We start from the raw sequence: 18,368 nt of genomic DNA, 5'->3' as shown, positions 1-18,368 counted from the left end.
AAAACCAATGGAAAATGAAAAGTGGATCGGCGATGGCTAGAAGGTTGGTGACGTCGACCGCCGAATGCCGCCCGAACAAGGAGAGGGAGCGACTTCGGCGGAAGTCGTGACAGATGCAATTCACAGCATGATACTGAAATGGACTCTGAAACCTTTGACGGTATATATATATATATATATATACCGTCAAAGGTTTCAGAGTCCATTTATATATATATATATATCTACAATCAATTACATTTTTTACATTGGTGTTCCATACCATACAAGTAATCTGATAAGCAGTGCACATCTCTGGGGAGGAATTCAGACAGCCCAAGTGTCTAGATGATCTCAGATCTACTGTGGGTTGTTTCTGAAATCAGGCACCAGTTCTAGGGCACATAAGAGTTGGAGGGGACTGCATGGGAATAAGGCAACAAGACAACGTGTCTGATAGCGGGCCTACCTCTGTCACTTCAGATTCGGCATCACCAACATCACTATCCTTTCAGACAGCATCTGGACTGGCATAGTCAAACACACGGATAACAATGACTCACCATGCCATCTGTTGTCCGAACTACAGAAACTTGACTGTGATTTTGAGGAAAGTGTGCAATGTATGATACATTATTAAGGATGGCAACAAACGCTGCCTGAATGCTGCCTTAGAGGAAGCAATATTCTGATGGCTGGTTTCTTGGAAGTAATAATGTTTCAGAGCTTAAGGTCAGAAGTGGTATGAGGAAAGAGTCTACAGCTCCATCAACAGATCCATTTGTACAGCAAAAAAAAAAATGGAGATTGGACATTATCTAACGGTTCAATACTTCTGTCATGCATAAAGACAACATGTCCTTGCTTTTGTTGTGCTAACTTTTTCTTCCATCAAGCAGTTCAGTCTGAGTCGTGAACAATCAAAGAAAAGATACCAGACAAATTGCAGACTCTGATCACAGCCTTAACAAAATCAAGCTGCAGATTCGGTTCTTGTTGTCTGGATTAAACCAATTGTTACCAGACATTTACTGAAATAGAAGTTATGAAATACTGCCCCCTGGTTTTATAAAAAACAAGCGTCTCTTTTTTGTATCTCTGTGGCACAATATTCTTGCAATTCGTTTTGTATCCAGCAGATGGCAGCGTATGTCAAGACTAGTGTGAATTCACACTGAGGGAACTTGTTTCAGATGTATCTAGCTCGAGAACGTTTTCTTTTTAGAATGAGACCCCAGAGTAGCCACAGACAAACGTAAAGACACACACAAATATAGTTCACAGATAACTCAAGGATAAACATGTACATACATACTAACACTGACACTCAAGACAAAAACCTGAGCACAGCACACACAAATGTACCAAAAACATATATATATACAGACAATATCTCATATTAGATGCTGTTAAACGCTGTATGGTGCACAGTGGCACAGAAACACAAGTGGGTGTTGCAGTTGGATCTCTCTCTGTTCTGCACAAAAGTAGTAACAACCTCTGTGAAGGGTGAAGGCATCCCACCACTCTATGTCCTGTCCTTAAATCAACTGCTGTGCTGCAGGCCTCTCTCACACTGGCTAGCAAAGCTTCACACTGGAAACTCCCCTGTTATTCCCCGTGTGCGTGTGTGTGTGCGTGTGTGTGCGTGTGTGCGTGCGTGCGTGTGTGTGTGTGGTGCAGTGGAACTCCATTGGCTATGTCCTGTTTGTTTGTTAATAAACCGTGTGTGTGCTGTCTCAGAAAGGGGAGCCTCTGACCAATTCTACTGGGGTGGCAAGTAGCCTAGTGGTTAAAGCGTTGGACTAGTAACCGCAAGGTTGCAAGATCGAATCCCTGAGCTGACAAGGTAAAAATCTATTGTTCTGCCCCTGAACAAGGCAGTTAACCCACTGTTCCTAGGCCGTCATTGAAAATAAGATTTTGTTCTTAACTGACTTGCCTAGTTAAATAAAAAAGACATTCTAGGCTTTTCCTAACACAGGGATTCAAATTATTGTGTGATGCTCTTATTAACCCCTGTGTGTAGGCCTTCGTTAGCGAGTAATCGATTTGAGAGAAAACAACTATTCAATCACCAACGAGATTAAAACAACATTCAATTCAATGAATTCCCATATTACTTGCTGATGGACAGTTGATATGGACCAGTTGATAGGATCATCTTAAGTGGGATCATCTTTAGAAAATAAACATTCTGTCTTCTGTGGGTAGGCCTATGTCTAATCAAAATGGTTAACCTAAATCTGCATACAAACAATCGTTATAATTGTAGTAAAAGAATAAGGAGGGGAGAATACCATTTTTCATGCAAATCTCTGTTGGTTATCGTGCGGTACGTGAACGCGCCGCAATCAACAGTGCTCAGCGTCTTCTGAGAGCGCGCGAGAGATCCACGGAGAGACAGGACGACGAGGGGAGAGGCAGGAAGAGGGCGCGAGACAAATAGGGAAAATCCCAATAATGGAGTGGCGGCGGAGGAGGTCGGTTTCGCAAGCTCGGACTGGTCATAGTTGACGTTTTCATTTTCTCAAAATTGGATGTAAATTCTATAATTAGGGACTGTGCGCCGATATCTCCAGCTCAAAGCCCTCCACGGATGCCTCAGATGCTACACGTAAACGGGGGATCCACCACTGGCACTAGGCAAAAGCTTATCATTTCTGGTGGGCTTGGATGAGGATATTAAAGGACATCTTTTTAAGATAGCATTGGTTGAGGATATTGCAAACACGTTTTACTGTGAAATATCCTATTTCGGACGCCACTTCTCCTTTTCTAAGGAACGATACATTATTAATTACCTTTATGATACATACATGTATCTATTCAACAATGTGTAGGCTTGTAGGTTCGCAGGTTGAATCTACAATGATATGGTAGCCAAATATAAATAAATAAAGGCTAGTCAATAAGAATAATAAATCAACGTAATTTAATAATGGATTTATTCTGAATAGCTACACTGCTACCAAATTTACAATCACAGCTTTCACAAACGGAGACGCGCAAAGACTGAGTGAGTCATTAAAATAACGAAAAGAAAGCTACAGTATAGTGGAAAACATGTTGCCTTCACAAGAAGCCGCCAAGATTTACCATGATAACTACATGCGGAACTCCCGCGCCATCGGGGTACTCTGGGCGATATTCACCATATGCTTTGCCATCATCAACGTGGTGGTCTTCATTCAGCCCTACTGGATCGGGGACAGTGTGAGCACGCCGCAGGTGGGTTACTTCGGCTTGTTCCACCAGTGCGTTGGAAGAGGACCGCCCAACCGAGAGCTCACCTGCACGGGTAGCTTCGCCGAGTTCAGCTCCATCCCCTCCGGCGCCTTCAAAGCGGCGTCGGTCTTCGTGTTTCTGTCCATGGTGCTGATTCTGGGCTGCATCGCCTGCATGGCGCTCTTCTTCTTCTGCAACACCGCTACCGTCTACAAGACTTGTGCCTGGATGCAACTCCTATGTGGTACGTAAAACCATTGGAAACTCAGTTACACAATATTGTTTCAGCACATGAATATATTGGGGAATTTGATTTTCACTGGTATGTCACAGGCGACTGAAAACACATGGATCTGCTGGTTACAAGTTACATGCAAACAACCTTGTCAAAAAAAATTGCAACATGCTGCTTGTACTGTTGCTATTGTTAAGGATGATGGGTTATATCTACAGGCAGATTAGATTCACCTCGCTACAAAATAATTTTCACTCCACATTCCTACACAGATTCCAAACTCTCCGGGCTTACTGGGAGTGGAAATTGGATGGCTTCATGTAATTTTCCATTGTCACTCAGTCATGAGTCATGGAACTGTGGAAGGAAGACAGATATCCTATAGGCTGCCACACTGACCCACATTGAGCTCTAGCGATTGCAGATGAAGCATTCATTTGCTCAACAAATCAGTCTCAAAAACAACCAACACACTACAAAAGGCCTCCTTCTGTTGGTTGGATGCATTCCTTCAACCATGACCTGACCACATAGAGATTTGCCCTCTTGATAGATAGAAGAAACAAGTAGGGGGAAATGAAAACAGGTCGTTTATGGATCTTAATTCACTCACTCCCACTCAGATCTATACCTCAAGGACCTCCCAGAGTGGATTATAAATTCATCAATGCGGGTCGTTCCATTTCATTTCAGCAAGACACCCACCATCTCAGATTGTTTTGAAATGGTTTATGTAGTTAGAAAAATATAAGATAAGCATTCCTGCAACATTATTTTGTTGAAAGACAATTTTAACTCTGACACATTTAGACAGTTCAATTTATATGATTCATACAGTGCCTTCAGAAAGTTTTCACACCCCTTGACTTTTCTGCATTTGTTGTGTTACAGCCTGAATTGAAAATGGATTACATTTAGATTTTGTGTCACTGATCTACACACAATACCCCATAATGTCAAAATGTCATTCTATTTTAGAAATGTTTAGAAATTAATTCAAAATGAAAAGCTGAAATGTCTCGAGTCAATAAGTATGCAACCCTTTTTTTATGGCAAGCCTAAATAAGTTCAGGAGTATAAATGTGCTTAACAAGTCACATAATAAGTTGCATGGACTCAATAACAAAAGTGTTAAACATGATTTTCAATTACTACCCCATCTCTGTGCCCCACACATACAATTATTTCTAAGGTCCCTCAGTCGATCAGTGAATTTCAAGCACAGATTCAACCACAAAGACCAGGGAGGTTTTCTAATGGTTCGCAAAGAGCACCTATTGGTAGGGCGGTAACAACAAAAAAACAGACATTGAATATCCCTTTGAGCATGGTGCAGTTTTAATTACACTTTGGATGGTGAATCTGTGCTTGAAATTCATTGATCAACTGAGGGACCTTAGAAATAATTGTATGTGTGGGGCACAGAGATGGGGTAGTAATTGAAAATCATGTTTAACACTTTTGTTATTGAGTCCATGGAACTTATGTGACTTGACACCCAGTCACTACAAATTATACAGGCACCCTTCCTAACTCAGTTGCCGGAGAGGAAGGAAACCGCTCAGGGATTTCACCATGAGGCCAATGGTGAATTTAAAACAGTTACTGAGTTTAATGGCTGTGGTAGGACATAACTGAGGAAGGATCAACTAATATAAATTATAGATTGAAAAGGAGGAAGCCTGTAAAGAATAAAAATATTCCAAAACATGGATCCTGTTTGCAATAAGGCACTAAAGTAATACGCAAAACATTTGGCAAATACATGACATTTTCCTGAATAGAAAGCGTTATGTTTTGGGCAAATCCAACACAACACATCACTGAGTACCTCTTCATAGTTTCAAGCATGGTAGTGTCTGCATCATGTTATGGGTACGCTTGTCATTGGCAAGGATTTTTGATAAAAAGAAATGGAATAAAGCTAAGCATAGGCAAAATCCTAGAGGAAAAACTTGGTTCAGTCTGCTTTCCAACAGACACTGGGAGACAAATTCACCTTTCAGCAGGACAATTACCTAAAACACACGGCTATAACGTCACAGGATGTGACCAATATGCAGACACCAGATGGTCCGAGTCTCTGATATTTATTAATAGGCAAGGGGCAGGCAAGAGGCAGGTTGAGGACAGGCAGAAGTTCGTAAACCGGGTCAGAGTCAGATGGGTACAGGATGGCAGGCAGGCTCGAGGTCAGGGAAGGCAGAATGACATGGCAGGCAGGCTCAGGGCAGGCAGCAATGGTCAGAACCAGGAGGACTGGAAAACAGGGACCAGAAAAACAGGAGTACGGAAAAACATGATGGTAGGCTTGACGAGACAAGACGAACTGGAAACAGACGAACAGAAAACACCGCTATAAATACACAGAGGATAATGAGGACAAATGGGAGACACCTGGTGGGGGTGGAGACAAGCACAAGACATGTGAAAAAGATCAGGGTGTGACAAAGGCCAAATATACACTGGAGTTGCTTACCAAGATGACATCGAATGTTCCTGAGTGGCCTAGTTACAGTTTTGACTTAAATCGGCAAATCTATGGCAAGACTTAAAAATGGCTGTCAAGCAATGATCAACAACCAAGTTTGAAGAATATTTTAAAGAATAATGGACAAATATGGTACAATCCAAGAGTGCAAAGCTCTTCCAGACTTAATCAGAACGACTCACAGCTGTTATAGCTGCGAAAGGTGATTCTAACATGTATCGACATTACAGAGTATTTTGTGTAAATCATTGACAAAAAATTACAATTTAAAATCACTTTTAATCCCACTTTGTAATAGAACAAAATGTGGAAAAAGTCAAGGGGTGTGAATACTTTCTGAAGGCACTGTATAATATTCATTAAATATAATACTCAACATCCGATTTGGACCAAACCACATCTTAACAATGACTAAGATGTCAGGGATCCAAATAAATGGTCGAAAGCCACCCGCGGACGCCCCAACTCCACACCAAGCCCACCCCAACGGCCAGTATACAGTATCAGTTCTCTATGTTTGACAAGTTATATGAAGCTCTGGCTTGGAGTATTGTTTATTCATACTATGTAATGTATTCTTTGTGAATTAGTACCAGGTTTTGCCCACTACATGCTGCTGTTCTGCTATTACCGCCACACCCTTTTATCCATGTATTAAATGGAACCTTTTGCAACTTTGGGTAGAAAACCCATAGCTTTTGCTCAAGATGGAAATAAATGTTGTGATCATCCTTTCAATTCAAGCCAGTCCTCCATGAAAGCAATTCAAACACATACAAACTGTCCTTCTCTTGAATCTAATCTGCTCAATGAAGTCAATCTGTGTAACTAGCTGCACTCTTAGAAAAAAGAGTTCCAAAAGGGCTCTTTGGCTGTCCCCATACGATAACCCTTTTTGTTTCCAGGTAGAACCCTTTTTGGTTTCAGGTAGAACCTTTTTGGGTTCCGCGTAGAACCCGACATGATACCCAAAGGGGTTCTTCAAAGAGTTATCTTATGGGGATAGCCGAAGAACCCTTTTAGGTTCTAGATAGCACCTTTTTTTCTAAGAGTGTGCCCACACACCAACAGAGATCTGCTAGTGTAAGGTTGACTGCCTAAGGCTTAAGCTGTATCTGGGAAGTGTGTGTAGTTTATTCCCTTCAATAAAGGTTTGGATTAGTTAGACCATTCCTTGTGAACAAGCAAACCAATAGGCTACAGGAGTTCTAATGGTTTAAATGTTATGGTCTTCAATGGTAAAAATCCCAAATACAATGCCTTCAGAAAGTATACTGAACAAAAATATAAACGCAACATGGAACAATTTAAAATATTTTACTGAGTTACAGTTCGTTTAAGGAAATCAGTCAATTAAAATAAATAAATTAGGCCCTAATCTATGGATTTCACATGACTAGGCAGGGGCGCAGCCATTGATGGGCCTGGGAGGGCATAGGCCCACCCACTTGGGAGCCAGAACCATCCACTTGGAAGCCAGGCCCAGACAATCAGAATTAGTTTTTCCCCAAAAAAGGGCTTAATTACAAACAGACATACTCCTCAGTTTCATCAGCAGTCCTGTTGGCTGGTCTCAGACGATTCCTCAGGTGAAGAAGCTGGATGTAGAGGGCCTGGGCTGGCGTGGTTACACGTTGTCTGCGGTTGTGAGGCCAGTTGGACGTACTGCCAAATTCTGTAAAACGACTTTGCAGTCGGCTTATGGTAGAGAAATTAACATTCAATTCTCTGGCAATAGTTCTGGTGGACATCCCCGCAGTCAACATGCCAATTGCATGCTCCTTCAAAACTTCAGACGTCTGTGGCATTGTGTTGTGAGACAAAACGGAACATTTTAAAGAGGCTTTTTATTGTCCCCATTACAAGGTGCAGCTGTGTTCTGATCATTCTGTTTAATCAGCTTCTTGATATGCCACACCTGCCAGGTGGATGGATTATCTTGGCAAAGGAGAAATGCTCACTAACAGGGATACAAACAAATTTGTGCACAAATTGTGAATGGAAAATTCCTGGGATCTTTTATTTCTGCTCATGAAACATGGGACCAATGCTTTTCATGTTGCGATTACATTGTTGTTCAGTATATTTATACCCCTTAACTTTTTCCACATTTTGTTGTGTTACAGCCTGAATTCAAAATTGATTAAATATTTTTCTCTCACACATCTGCACACAATACCTCATAATGACAAAGTGAAAACATGTTTTTAGACATTTTTGCTAATTTATTGAAAATGAAATACAGAAATATCTCATTTACGTAACTATTTACACCCCTGAGTCAATACTTTGGCAGCAATTACAGCTGTGAGTCATTCTGGGTAAGTCTCAAAGAGCTTTCCACACCTGGATTGTACAACGTTTGCCCACTTCTTTTCAAAATTCTTTAAGCTCTGTCAAATTGTTTGTTGATCATTGCTAGACAACCATTTTCAGGTCTTGCCATATATTTTCAAGTTGATTTAAGTAAAAACTGTAACTATGCCACTCAGGAGCATTCACTGTCTTGGTAAACACATCCAGTGGAGATTGTGTTTTAGGATATTGCCCTGCTTAAATGTAAACACATCTCCCAGTGTTCGGTGGAAAGCAGACTAAACCAGGTTTTCCTGAAGGATTTTGTCTGTGTGACGATCGTCGTCGAAATGAGTAGACCAAAGCGCAGCGTGGTAAGTGCTCATGATATTTCTTTATTTAACTCAGAACACTAAAACAAAACAATAAACAACGGAAAACGAATGTCACGTTCTGCAGGCTAACTGAGCTGTACAAAAAAACAAGATCCCACACTGAAGGAGGGAAAAAGGGCTGCCTAAGTATGATTCCCAATCAGAGACAACGATAGACAGCTGCCTCTGATTGGAAACCATACTCAGCCAAAACAAAGAAATACAACACATATAATGCCCACCCCACACCCTGACCTAACAAAATAGAGAAATAAAACGTCTCTCTCAGGTCAGGGCGTGACAGCCTGTGCTTAGCTCCATTCTGTCATTTTTGTATCCTGAAAAACTCCAGTCCTTAAAGATTACAAGCATACCCATAGCAGCCACCACTATACTTGAAAATATGGAGAGTGGTGCTCAGTAATGTGTTGTATTGGATTTGCCCCAAACATACAGTAACACTTTGTATTCTGGACAAAACGTTAATTGCTTTGCCACATGTACTGCAGTATTACTTTAGTGCCTTGTTGCAAACAGGATGCATGTTTTGAAATCTTTTTATTCTGCCCAGGCTTCCTTCTTTTCACTCTGTCAATTAGGTTAGTATTGTGGAGTAATTACAAGGCTGTTGATCCATGCTCAGTTTTCTCCTATCACAGCCATTCAACTCTGTAACTGTTTTTAAGTCACCACTGGCTTCATGGTGAAATCCCTGAGCGGTTTCATTCCTATCCGGGTGTATTGAACACCATTCAAAGTGTTAATAATAACTCACCATGCTCAAAGGGAAATTCAATGTCTGTTTTTTTTACCCATCTACCAATAGGTGCCCTTCTTTACGAGGCATTAGAAAACCTCCCTGGTCTTTATGGTTGAATCTGTGTTTGAAATGCAGTGCTCATCGGAGGGACCTTACAGATAATTGTTTATGGTACAGATATGAGGTAGCCATATCCTGCAGTCAAATGACCAAATAGCCCTCTAGTGGCCTCATGGGTGGAATGTTATTAATGTTTTTAATAATTTCATAATTAATACAAATTATTTAAATAAACCTGCCAAAAATCTGGTGTTTCTATATGAAAAGGTTTTGTTATATTTCAGTCTCAACTCAACATTTAATACATTTCAACTCTATATCTGACATGGTACAGATGTCTTCTTTTTTTAAGCCCATAACCATGTGTGTGAGGTGAATACTTCTGTTTCAAAGTAGATGTGCTTAAGACTACCAAGAAACACTCTCTGTGAGCCTGATTTAGCCCACTGCAGGAAAAGGTTCAACACTATTATTGCACACAGAGTGAGTCCAGACAACTTATTATACGACTTATTAAGCACATTTTTACTCCTGAACTTATTTTGGCATGCCATAACAAAGGGGTTGAATACTTATTGACTCAATACATTTCAGCTTTTCATTTTTTATTAATTTGTAAAAATTTTGAAAAACATAATTCGCTTTGACATTATGGGGTATTGTGTGTAGGCCAGTGACAAAACAAATGCTCAATTTAATCCATTTTAATTATTTCTGTAAGACAACAAAATGTGGAAAAAGTCAAGGGGTGTGAATACTTTCTGAAAGCACTGTAATGATAATGTATTGGGCTGGGTTTAATGGTAAATGTCACTAATCAAACAACATTTAGGAGATGTTTTCTAATCATTTTATTGAAAAACACAAGACTGCTATGTAATGGTTTATAATTGTATTGTTTTATTAGGGTTTTCACAACATTTTAGTCACTAGCCCATTTCTCCATCCCATTTTAGGTCTTGTAGGAAAAGTCTTAATATGATAATTGCGTCATAGGGATAGCCCTCTCTGAGAGCTGTCATTTGTTGGACTATTCGAGAAGAGTGGGTTAAAGCATTAGGTTGCTAAGAGAATGCCAAACTGAATTGCTTTCATGGAGGACTGGCTTGACTTGTGCGGATGATTTTCATCATGAGCAAAAGCTATTGGTTTTCTACCCAAAGTTGAAAAAAAATATTGTGATCAATTTAATAAATACAAGAGACCAGAAAACTGTATAAAATTGTGTGGCAGTAACAGTCGGAAGAGCAGCATATAGTGTGCAAAACCCGGTACTTTCACAGTGATTTATGGAGGGAAATGCATTCAAACTTGAATGGCTAATTTCTCTGAACAGAGGGGGAAAAAACATCTCAAAATTCCCAGAGAATACATGACATCGTATTAGTCATTGTTAAGAAAATGTTAGGTCCAAATATGATGTTGGGTACTATATTTATTGAATATGATATGAATCCTATGAATTGAAATGGCCAATTTGGGTGCAATCAATAAGCTTAATATATCAAAGTTCAAATAAACTTTCAACAAAATAATGTTTCAGGGATACTAATTTTATCTGTGTCTAACTACAGAAATGTTTTCAGAACAATCTGAGATGGTGGGTGTCGAAAACGACTCATGAGATACGCACAAACGTATGGGAGTAAGAATACCTCAACAGTCAGCAGACTGAGAGCAGAAAAATATCAGCAGTTTTTTCTGTTTGTATTGTTGTTTTCTTCATCTATCCGCTCTCCTTTCTGATCTGCAGAGTCAGTTTGTTTGGTTGGAAGAATGTTCAACCATCAGCAAGATGGAGGAACAGAGAACCCATTAAATAATATTTCCATACTCTTAGGATGACAGGACACTCACTATGCACTTTTATGAAATTAGAAAAACATGCATGCAGCTATCAATGCTGGTATTCATCCAGAAGTGCACGCATAAAGCTGGATTAAAATTGATTTAATTGTAATTTTTTTGTCAACGATCTACACAAAAAACTCTGTAATGTCAAAGTGGAAGAAAAATGTTAACATTAGTAAAATATATATACACTGCTAAAAAAAATAAAGGGAACACTTAAACAACACAATGTAACTCCAAGTCAATCACACTTCTGTGAAATCAAACTGTCCACTTAGGAAGCAACACTGATTGACAATACATTTCACATGCTGTTGTGCAAATGGTATAGACAACAGGTGGAAATTATAGGCAATTAGCGAGACACCCCCAATAAAGGAGTGGTTCTGCGGGTGGGGACCACAGACCACTTCTCAGTTCCTATGCTTCCTGGCTGATGTTTTGGTCACTTTTGAATGCTGGCGGTGCTTTCACTCTAGTGGTAGCATGAGACGGAGTCTACAACCCACACAAGTGGCTCAGGTAGTGCAGCTCATCCAGGATGGCACATCAATGCGAGCTGTGGCAAGAAGGTTTGCTGTGTCTGTCAGCGTAGTGTCCAGAGCATGGAGGCGCTACCAGGAGACAGGCCAGTACATCAGGAGACGTGGAGGAGGTCGTAGGAGGGCAACAACCTAGCAGCAGGACCGCTACCTCCGCCTTTGTGCAAGGAGGAGCACTGCCAGAGCCCTGCAAAATGACCTCCAGCAGGACACAAATGTGCATGTGTCTGCTCAAACGGTCAGAAACAGACTCCATGAGGGTGGTATGAGGGCCCGACGTCCACAGGTGGGGGTTGTGCTTACAGCCCAACACCGTGCAGGACGTTTGGCATTTGCCAGAGAACACCAAGATTGGCAAATTCGCCACTGGCGCCCTGTGCTCTTCACAGATGAAAGCAGGTTCACACTGAGCACGTGACAGACGTGACAGAGTCTGGAGACGCCGTGGAGAACGTTCTGCTGCCTGCAACATCCTCCAGCATGACCGGTTTGGCGGTGGGTCAGTCATGGTGTGGGGTGGCATTTCTTTGGGGTGCCGCACAGCCCTCCATGTGCTCGCCAGAGGTAGCCTGACTGCCATTAGGTACCGAGATGAGATCCTCAGACCCCTTGTGAGACCATATGCTGGTGCGGTTGGCCCTGGGTTCCTCCTAATGCAAGACAATGCTAGACCTCATGTGGCTGGAGTGTGTCAGCAGTTCCTGCAAGAGAAAGGCATTGATGCTATGGACTGGCCCGCCCGTTCCCCAGACCTGAATCCAATTGAGCACATCTGGGACATCATGTCTCACTCCATCCACCAATGCCACGTTGCACCACAGACTGTCCAGGAGTTGGCGGATGCTTTAGTCCAGGTCTGGGAGGAGATCCCTCAGGAGACCATCCGCCACCTCATCAGGAGCATGCCCAGGCGTTGTAGGGAGGTCATACAGGCACGTGGAGGCCACACACACTACTGAGCCTCATTTTTACTTGTTTTAAGGACATTACATCAAAGTTGGATCAGCCTGTAGTGTGGTTTTCCACTTTAATTTTGAGTGTGACTCCAAATCCAGACCTCCATGGGTTGATAAATTGGATTTCCATTGATTATTTTTGTGTGATTTTGTTGTCAGCACATTCAACTATGTAAAGAAAAAAGTATTTAATAAGATTATTTCTTTCATTCAGATCTAGGATGTGTTGTTTAAGTGTTCCCTTTATTTTTTGGAGCAGTATATATATATATAAAAATAAAACATATCTTGATTAGATAAGTATTCAACCCCCTTATTCAATACATGTCAGAATCATCTTTTGTAGCAATTACAGATGTGAGTCTTTCTGGGTAAGTCTCTAAAGCTTTTCACACCTAGATTGTGCAACATTTGCACATTATTCTTTTCAAAGTTCTTCAAGCTCTGTCAAATTGTCACGTCCTGACCAGTAAAGGGCCTATTTGTTATTGTAGTTTGGTCAGGACGTGGCAGAGGGTATTTGTTGTACATGTTTTTGGTTATGTGTTTATACAGAGGGTTATTTTGTGTAGAGTGTTTCTGGGTTTGGTGGTGTATCTATGTAGAAAGGGTATTTGATTTAAGTAGTTCGGGGTTTATTAGATATGTATTTATGTAAGATGGGGTGTTTGATTTATGTTTGCCGGGTTGTTGGGTATGTTCTTGTATTGTATTTCTAGGGGGCTGGTCTAGTGTGGTATATCTGTGTTGGCCTGGTGTGGCTCTCAATCAGGAACAGCTGTACATCGTTGTTGCTGATTGAGAGTCATACTTAGGTCGCCTGTTTTCACCTGTTAGTTTGTGGGAGATTGTGCTGTGTATAGCTTTGTGCCTTACCGGCCTGTTATTGGTCGTTGTGTTTTCGTATACGTGTTTTCCTTCTTCACCAATAAAAAGAAGATGAGTGTACATTTTCCCGCTGCGTCTTGGTCTCTACCCTACGGCAACCGTGACACAAATTGGTTGTTGATCATTGCTAGACAACCATTTTCAGGTCTAGTCAAAACAGTAAGGCGGCCACTCAGGAACATTCACTATCTTCTTGGTCAACAACTTCAGTGTTGATGTGGCCTTGTGTTTTAGTTTATTGTCCCTCTGAAAGGGGAATTCATCTCCCAGTGTTTGGTGGAAAGCAGACTGAACCAGGTTTTCCTCTAGGATTTTGCCTGTGCTTAGCTCCGTTCCACTTCTTTTTTATCCTGAAAAACTCCCCAGTCCTTAACGATTACAGAATACCCATAACATGATGCAGCCACCACTATGTTTGAAAATATGGAGTGGTACTCAGTATTGTGTTGTATTGGATTTGACCCAAACATAACACTTTGTATTCAGGACAAAGAGTAAATTGCTTTGCCACATTTGTTGCAGTATTATTTTAGTATCTTGTTGCTAACAGGATGCATGTATTCTGTACAGGGTTCCTTCTTTTCACTCTGTCAATTAGGGGTTTGTATTGTGGAATAACTACAATGACGTATATCCATCCTCAGTTTTCTCCTATCACAGCCATTCAATTCTGTAACTGTTTTAAAGTCACCATTGGCCTCAAGGTGAAATCAGAGCGGTTTCCTTCCTCTCTGGCAACTGAGTTAGGAATAATGCCTGTAACTTTGTAGTGACTGGGATATTGAATATCTACTTTTTTAACCCATCTACCAATAGGTGCTCTTCTGTGCGAGGCATTGGAAAACCTCCCTAGGCTTTGTGGTTGAATCTGAAGGCACTGTATGTATTTGCAATTGAGGCCCTTTCCCATTCCCAGTGGCTGCTGGATCAGCTCCAACTCAGTACAGGGTATAGCCTTGCGATGAGGCTGCATCTGCTACACTGTGTACAGGTGAGTGGCCTGATAGTGTTGGCTATGGGGCTAATGCTCTCACCACTAAGGAGATGGTAGTTTAATCAGCTGCTGTATCCTGGGCCGTGGCATAGTGCTTTGGCAGAGCGTGGTGCCAACAGCGGGCCGGCCCTGGGAAGAGGACAAAGAGGACCAGCTGCTCTTCTCAGTGCCCATGACCTTCCTCATGGGGAGTACCATCATGGTTCTCCTCTTCAGTCAGGAGAGCTCAATGTTATATGTTGTACTATACAAAACCATAAACTGTACTGTTCTCTCATTATCCCTACTGCAGTTACATCGTGGACAGAAAAGTTGGATGACGAGAGCAAAGGATTTTTGACAGGATCTCTGAACTGCCTGGCTTGCTCCACTCTGTCTCCGGCGAATGCTCCTTTAAAGTGCAACTGAACGCAAAAACAACTTCTTTGGTTGAATACGGCCTATGTTGCATCAATATTCGTCCCAAAAGTTTATTTCTGTGCCAAAATGTACTAACATGTGTAAGTAGGATCATTTCATAAAGTCAATATATTCCAAAACAGAGTTTTGTGAGATTTGTGGACCTGAGGATGTGACAACTTAATGAAGGTTGGGTTTTGATTTCAATCCTGCCCACACGGGACCACTGCCTGGCACATTCTAATCACGGCTGGCAGTAATCAAATCATCCGGATCACAGCTGCCCGATGTGCTGCAGTGCACACTATCAAATCGCTCACCAGAATCAACCTGAAACCTAATTTATTTACAGACAGCCTCAGACGTTTTTAGACAATAATATATGCAAGACTTTGTCGCAAATGTTATGTGGAAAGAACGAGATTCATTTTTCATATACGGCTTGGGTATTTTCTCCAACTGAAATATCCTCACATTCGTGTGCTAACGTTAGCACAAACACAACCTTCATCAAAGATAAAGTAGCTACATCTAGAAAGCAGGAAATGCAGTACGCTCGAAGCAGGATTCCCTGACTAACCACGTTCAGTTTTGTCATGCTGGGTCACGCGGTTGCTAAGCCATTCAGTACGGAGCCAGAAACGGAAGAAGAAGCGAGACATCTCTCTCCCTCAATTTTTCTGGTTCATATACAGTCGATGAACTAAGCAGACCAGACCCAGCTGCTAATGCATTGGTGCTTCTGGGAGAGCAACCCTGTTAAGCAGACCGGAACTGGCCATTTTTTCCCCCAATGGTAAACAGCCTGAGTGGGACATCTTTATTTATCCACCATCTTTGCGGTGGCCTGTTCTGGACGGTGACTGAAGAGGGACAAATGACATTACTGCCAGTATACGAAATAGCAAACATAACACACCCACATAGAATAACACACCCGAGACACAAGTCTCGTTTTTCTTAATGAGTATCAGAAAAGCCCAGGTGGAATCGGTAAGTTTAGCCCCTCTTTGTAATTTCGCTGGTGCTCTGCAACTGTGTTAGACAGAAGGAGGAGAAATCAATCACACACTCCATCCCAAACACATCGAGAGAGGAATGGATAGCATACTGACCAAATGGAAAAAGACAGACAGTGGCAAGAAAAAGTGTGTGAACCCTTTGGAAATACCTGGATTTCTGCATAAATTGGTCATAAAATGTGATCTGATCTTCATATAGGTCACAACAATAGACAAACACAGTCTGCTTAAACTAAGAACACACAAGCAATTATACGTTTTCATGTCTTTATTGAACACACCATGTAAACATTCACTGTGCAGGGTGGGAAAAGTATGTGAATCCTTGGATTTAATAACTGGTTGACCCTCATTTGGCAGCAATAACCTCAACCAAACATTTTCTGCAGTTGAGGATCAGACCTGCACAACATGCAGGAGGAATTTTGGACCATTCCTCTTTACAAAACAGTTTCAGTTCAACAATATTCTTGGGATGTCTGGTGTGAACTGCTCTCGAGGTCATGCCACAGCATCTCAATCGGGTTGAGGTCAGGACTCAGACTGGGCCACTCCAGAAGGCGTTTATTAAGACATTCTCCTGCAAAATGTCTTGATAAACTTGGGAATTCATTTTTCCGTCAATGATAGCAAGCTGTCCAGGCCCTGAGGCAGTAGAGCAGCCCCAAACCATGATGCTCCCTCCACCATACTTTACAGTTGGGATGAGGTTTTGATGTTAGTGTGCTGTGACTTTTTTTCTTCAAACATAGTGTTGTGTGTTCCTTCCAACTGTAGTTTCATCTGTCCACGGAATATTTTGCCAGTAACGCTGTGGAACATCCAGGTGCACTTTTGCAAACTTCAGACCTGCAGCAATGTGGCTTCTTCCGTGGTGTCCTCCCATGAACACCATTCTTGTTTAGAGAGATGTTAGCATGTTCCAGAGATTTCTGTAAGTCTTTAGCTGACACTCTAGGATTCTTTTTAGCCTCATTGAGTATTCTGCACTGTGCTCGTGCAGTCATCTTTGCAGGACACCCACTACTAGGGAGAGTAGCAACAGTGCTGAACTTTCTCCATTTATAGACAATTTGTCTTACCGTGGACTGATGAACATCAAGAATTTTAGAGATACTTTTGTAACCCTTTCCAGCTTTATGCAAGTTAACGATTCTTAATCTTAGGTCTTCTGAGATCTCTTTTTTTTTGAGGGATGGTTCACATCAGGCAATGCTTCTTGTGAATAGCAAACTTACATTTTGTGAGGGTTTTTTATTGGGCAGAGCAGCTCTAACCAATATCTCCAATCTCGTCTCAGGGATTGGACTCCAGGTTAGCTGACTCCTGACTCCAATTAGCTTTTGGAGAAGTCATTAGCCTAGGGATTCACATACTTTTTCCATCCTACACTGTGAATGTTTAAATTATGTATTCAATATAGACAAGAAAAATACAATAATTTGTGTGTTATTAGTTTAAGCACACTATATTTGTCTATTGTTGTGACTTAGATGAAGATCAGATCAAATTTGATGACCAATTTATGCAGAAATCCAGGTAATTCCAAAGGGTTCACACACTTTTATTTGCCACTGTAAGGCCATGCAAGTGTATACGATAGCTGGTCTCCCAGAAATACAAGATATGCTAATTGTTATGTGTCCCTCCAAAATAATAGCACATAACTTAAAAGAGGAAAGCCTGATTTCTACAGGCCAGTGGTTTCTAACTCTACGCCCCAACTCCTAACCGGACCTCCATCAACTCATCTCTCACTCATGTCCTGACCCTGTCTCCCTGAAATGTTAAACAGAACTAAGCATGACACGGTCTGGCACTCTGCTCCGCTCTACTCAGTTTACAACTAGCTACTCCGGCATACTACATTCCTTTTAAAGAGACATTTCACTCAAAAACGATCTTTTGGTATTTCTTTTTCATTAGTCCACTGTTGACACGGTCCCAAAGTGTTTTGCATGTCAGCAGTCAAGTTATCAAGATATTGGACTTTTAAGAAGCAAAATGTCACAAGCCTCATCATGATGATGATGTGTCTGGTGACACTCTGCTTCTTAAAAGTCCAATATCTTGATAACTTGACTGCTGACATGCAAAACATTTTGAAACTGTATCAACAGTCGACTTATGAAAAAAAGACCAAAAGATCGTTTTTGAATTAAATTTAACTGTAAGTTACATTAGGGCTTTTCTATTGTTTCCGTCCCTGAGCAAGGTCCTGAGGCTGAGAGGCTGACAAAAACGAATCAGCAGTTTCTACAGGAAATGTACATTGTAGTATTTTATTGATCACA

At 41.3% G+C, this 18,368-nt stretch overlaps 1 protein-coding gene across 3 annotated transcripts in view; it reads left to right on the top strand.

Moving 5' to 3' along the window:
• Positions 1-2,397: 2,397 nt before the first annotated feature.
• The window catches only part of LOC115169009 (LHFPL tetraspan subfamily member 4 protein-like), a 29,837-nt gene continuing 13,866 nt past the window's right edge, over positions 2,398-18,368 (top strand). For all 3 annotated transcript variants that reach the window (XM_029724611.1, XM_029724610.1, XM_029724609.1), the window contains exon 1: positions 2,398-3,451. In XM_029724611.1, coding sequence (XP_029580471.1) covers positions 3,046-3,451 — 406 coding nt within the window. In that variant the 5' untranslated portion in view covers positions 2,398-3,045. The remainder of the gene's footprint in view (positions 3,452-18,368) is intronic.

The sequence above is a fragment of the Salmo trutta genome, chromosome 30, assembly GCF_901001165.1.
Source record: "Salmo trutta chromosome 30, fSalTru1.1, whole genome shotgun sequence".
NCBI lineage: Eukaryota > Metazoa > Chordata > Actinopteri > Salmoniformes > Salmonidae > Salmo > Salmo trutta.
This window is presented reverse-complemented; position numbering and strand designations above follow the sequence as displayed.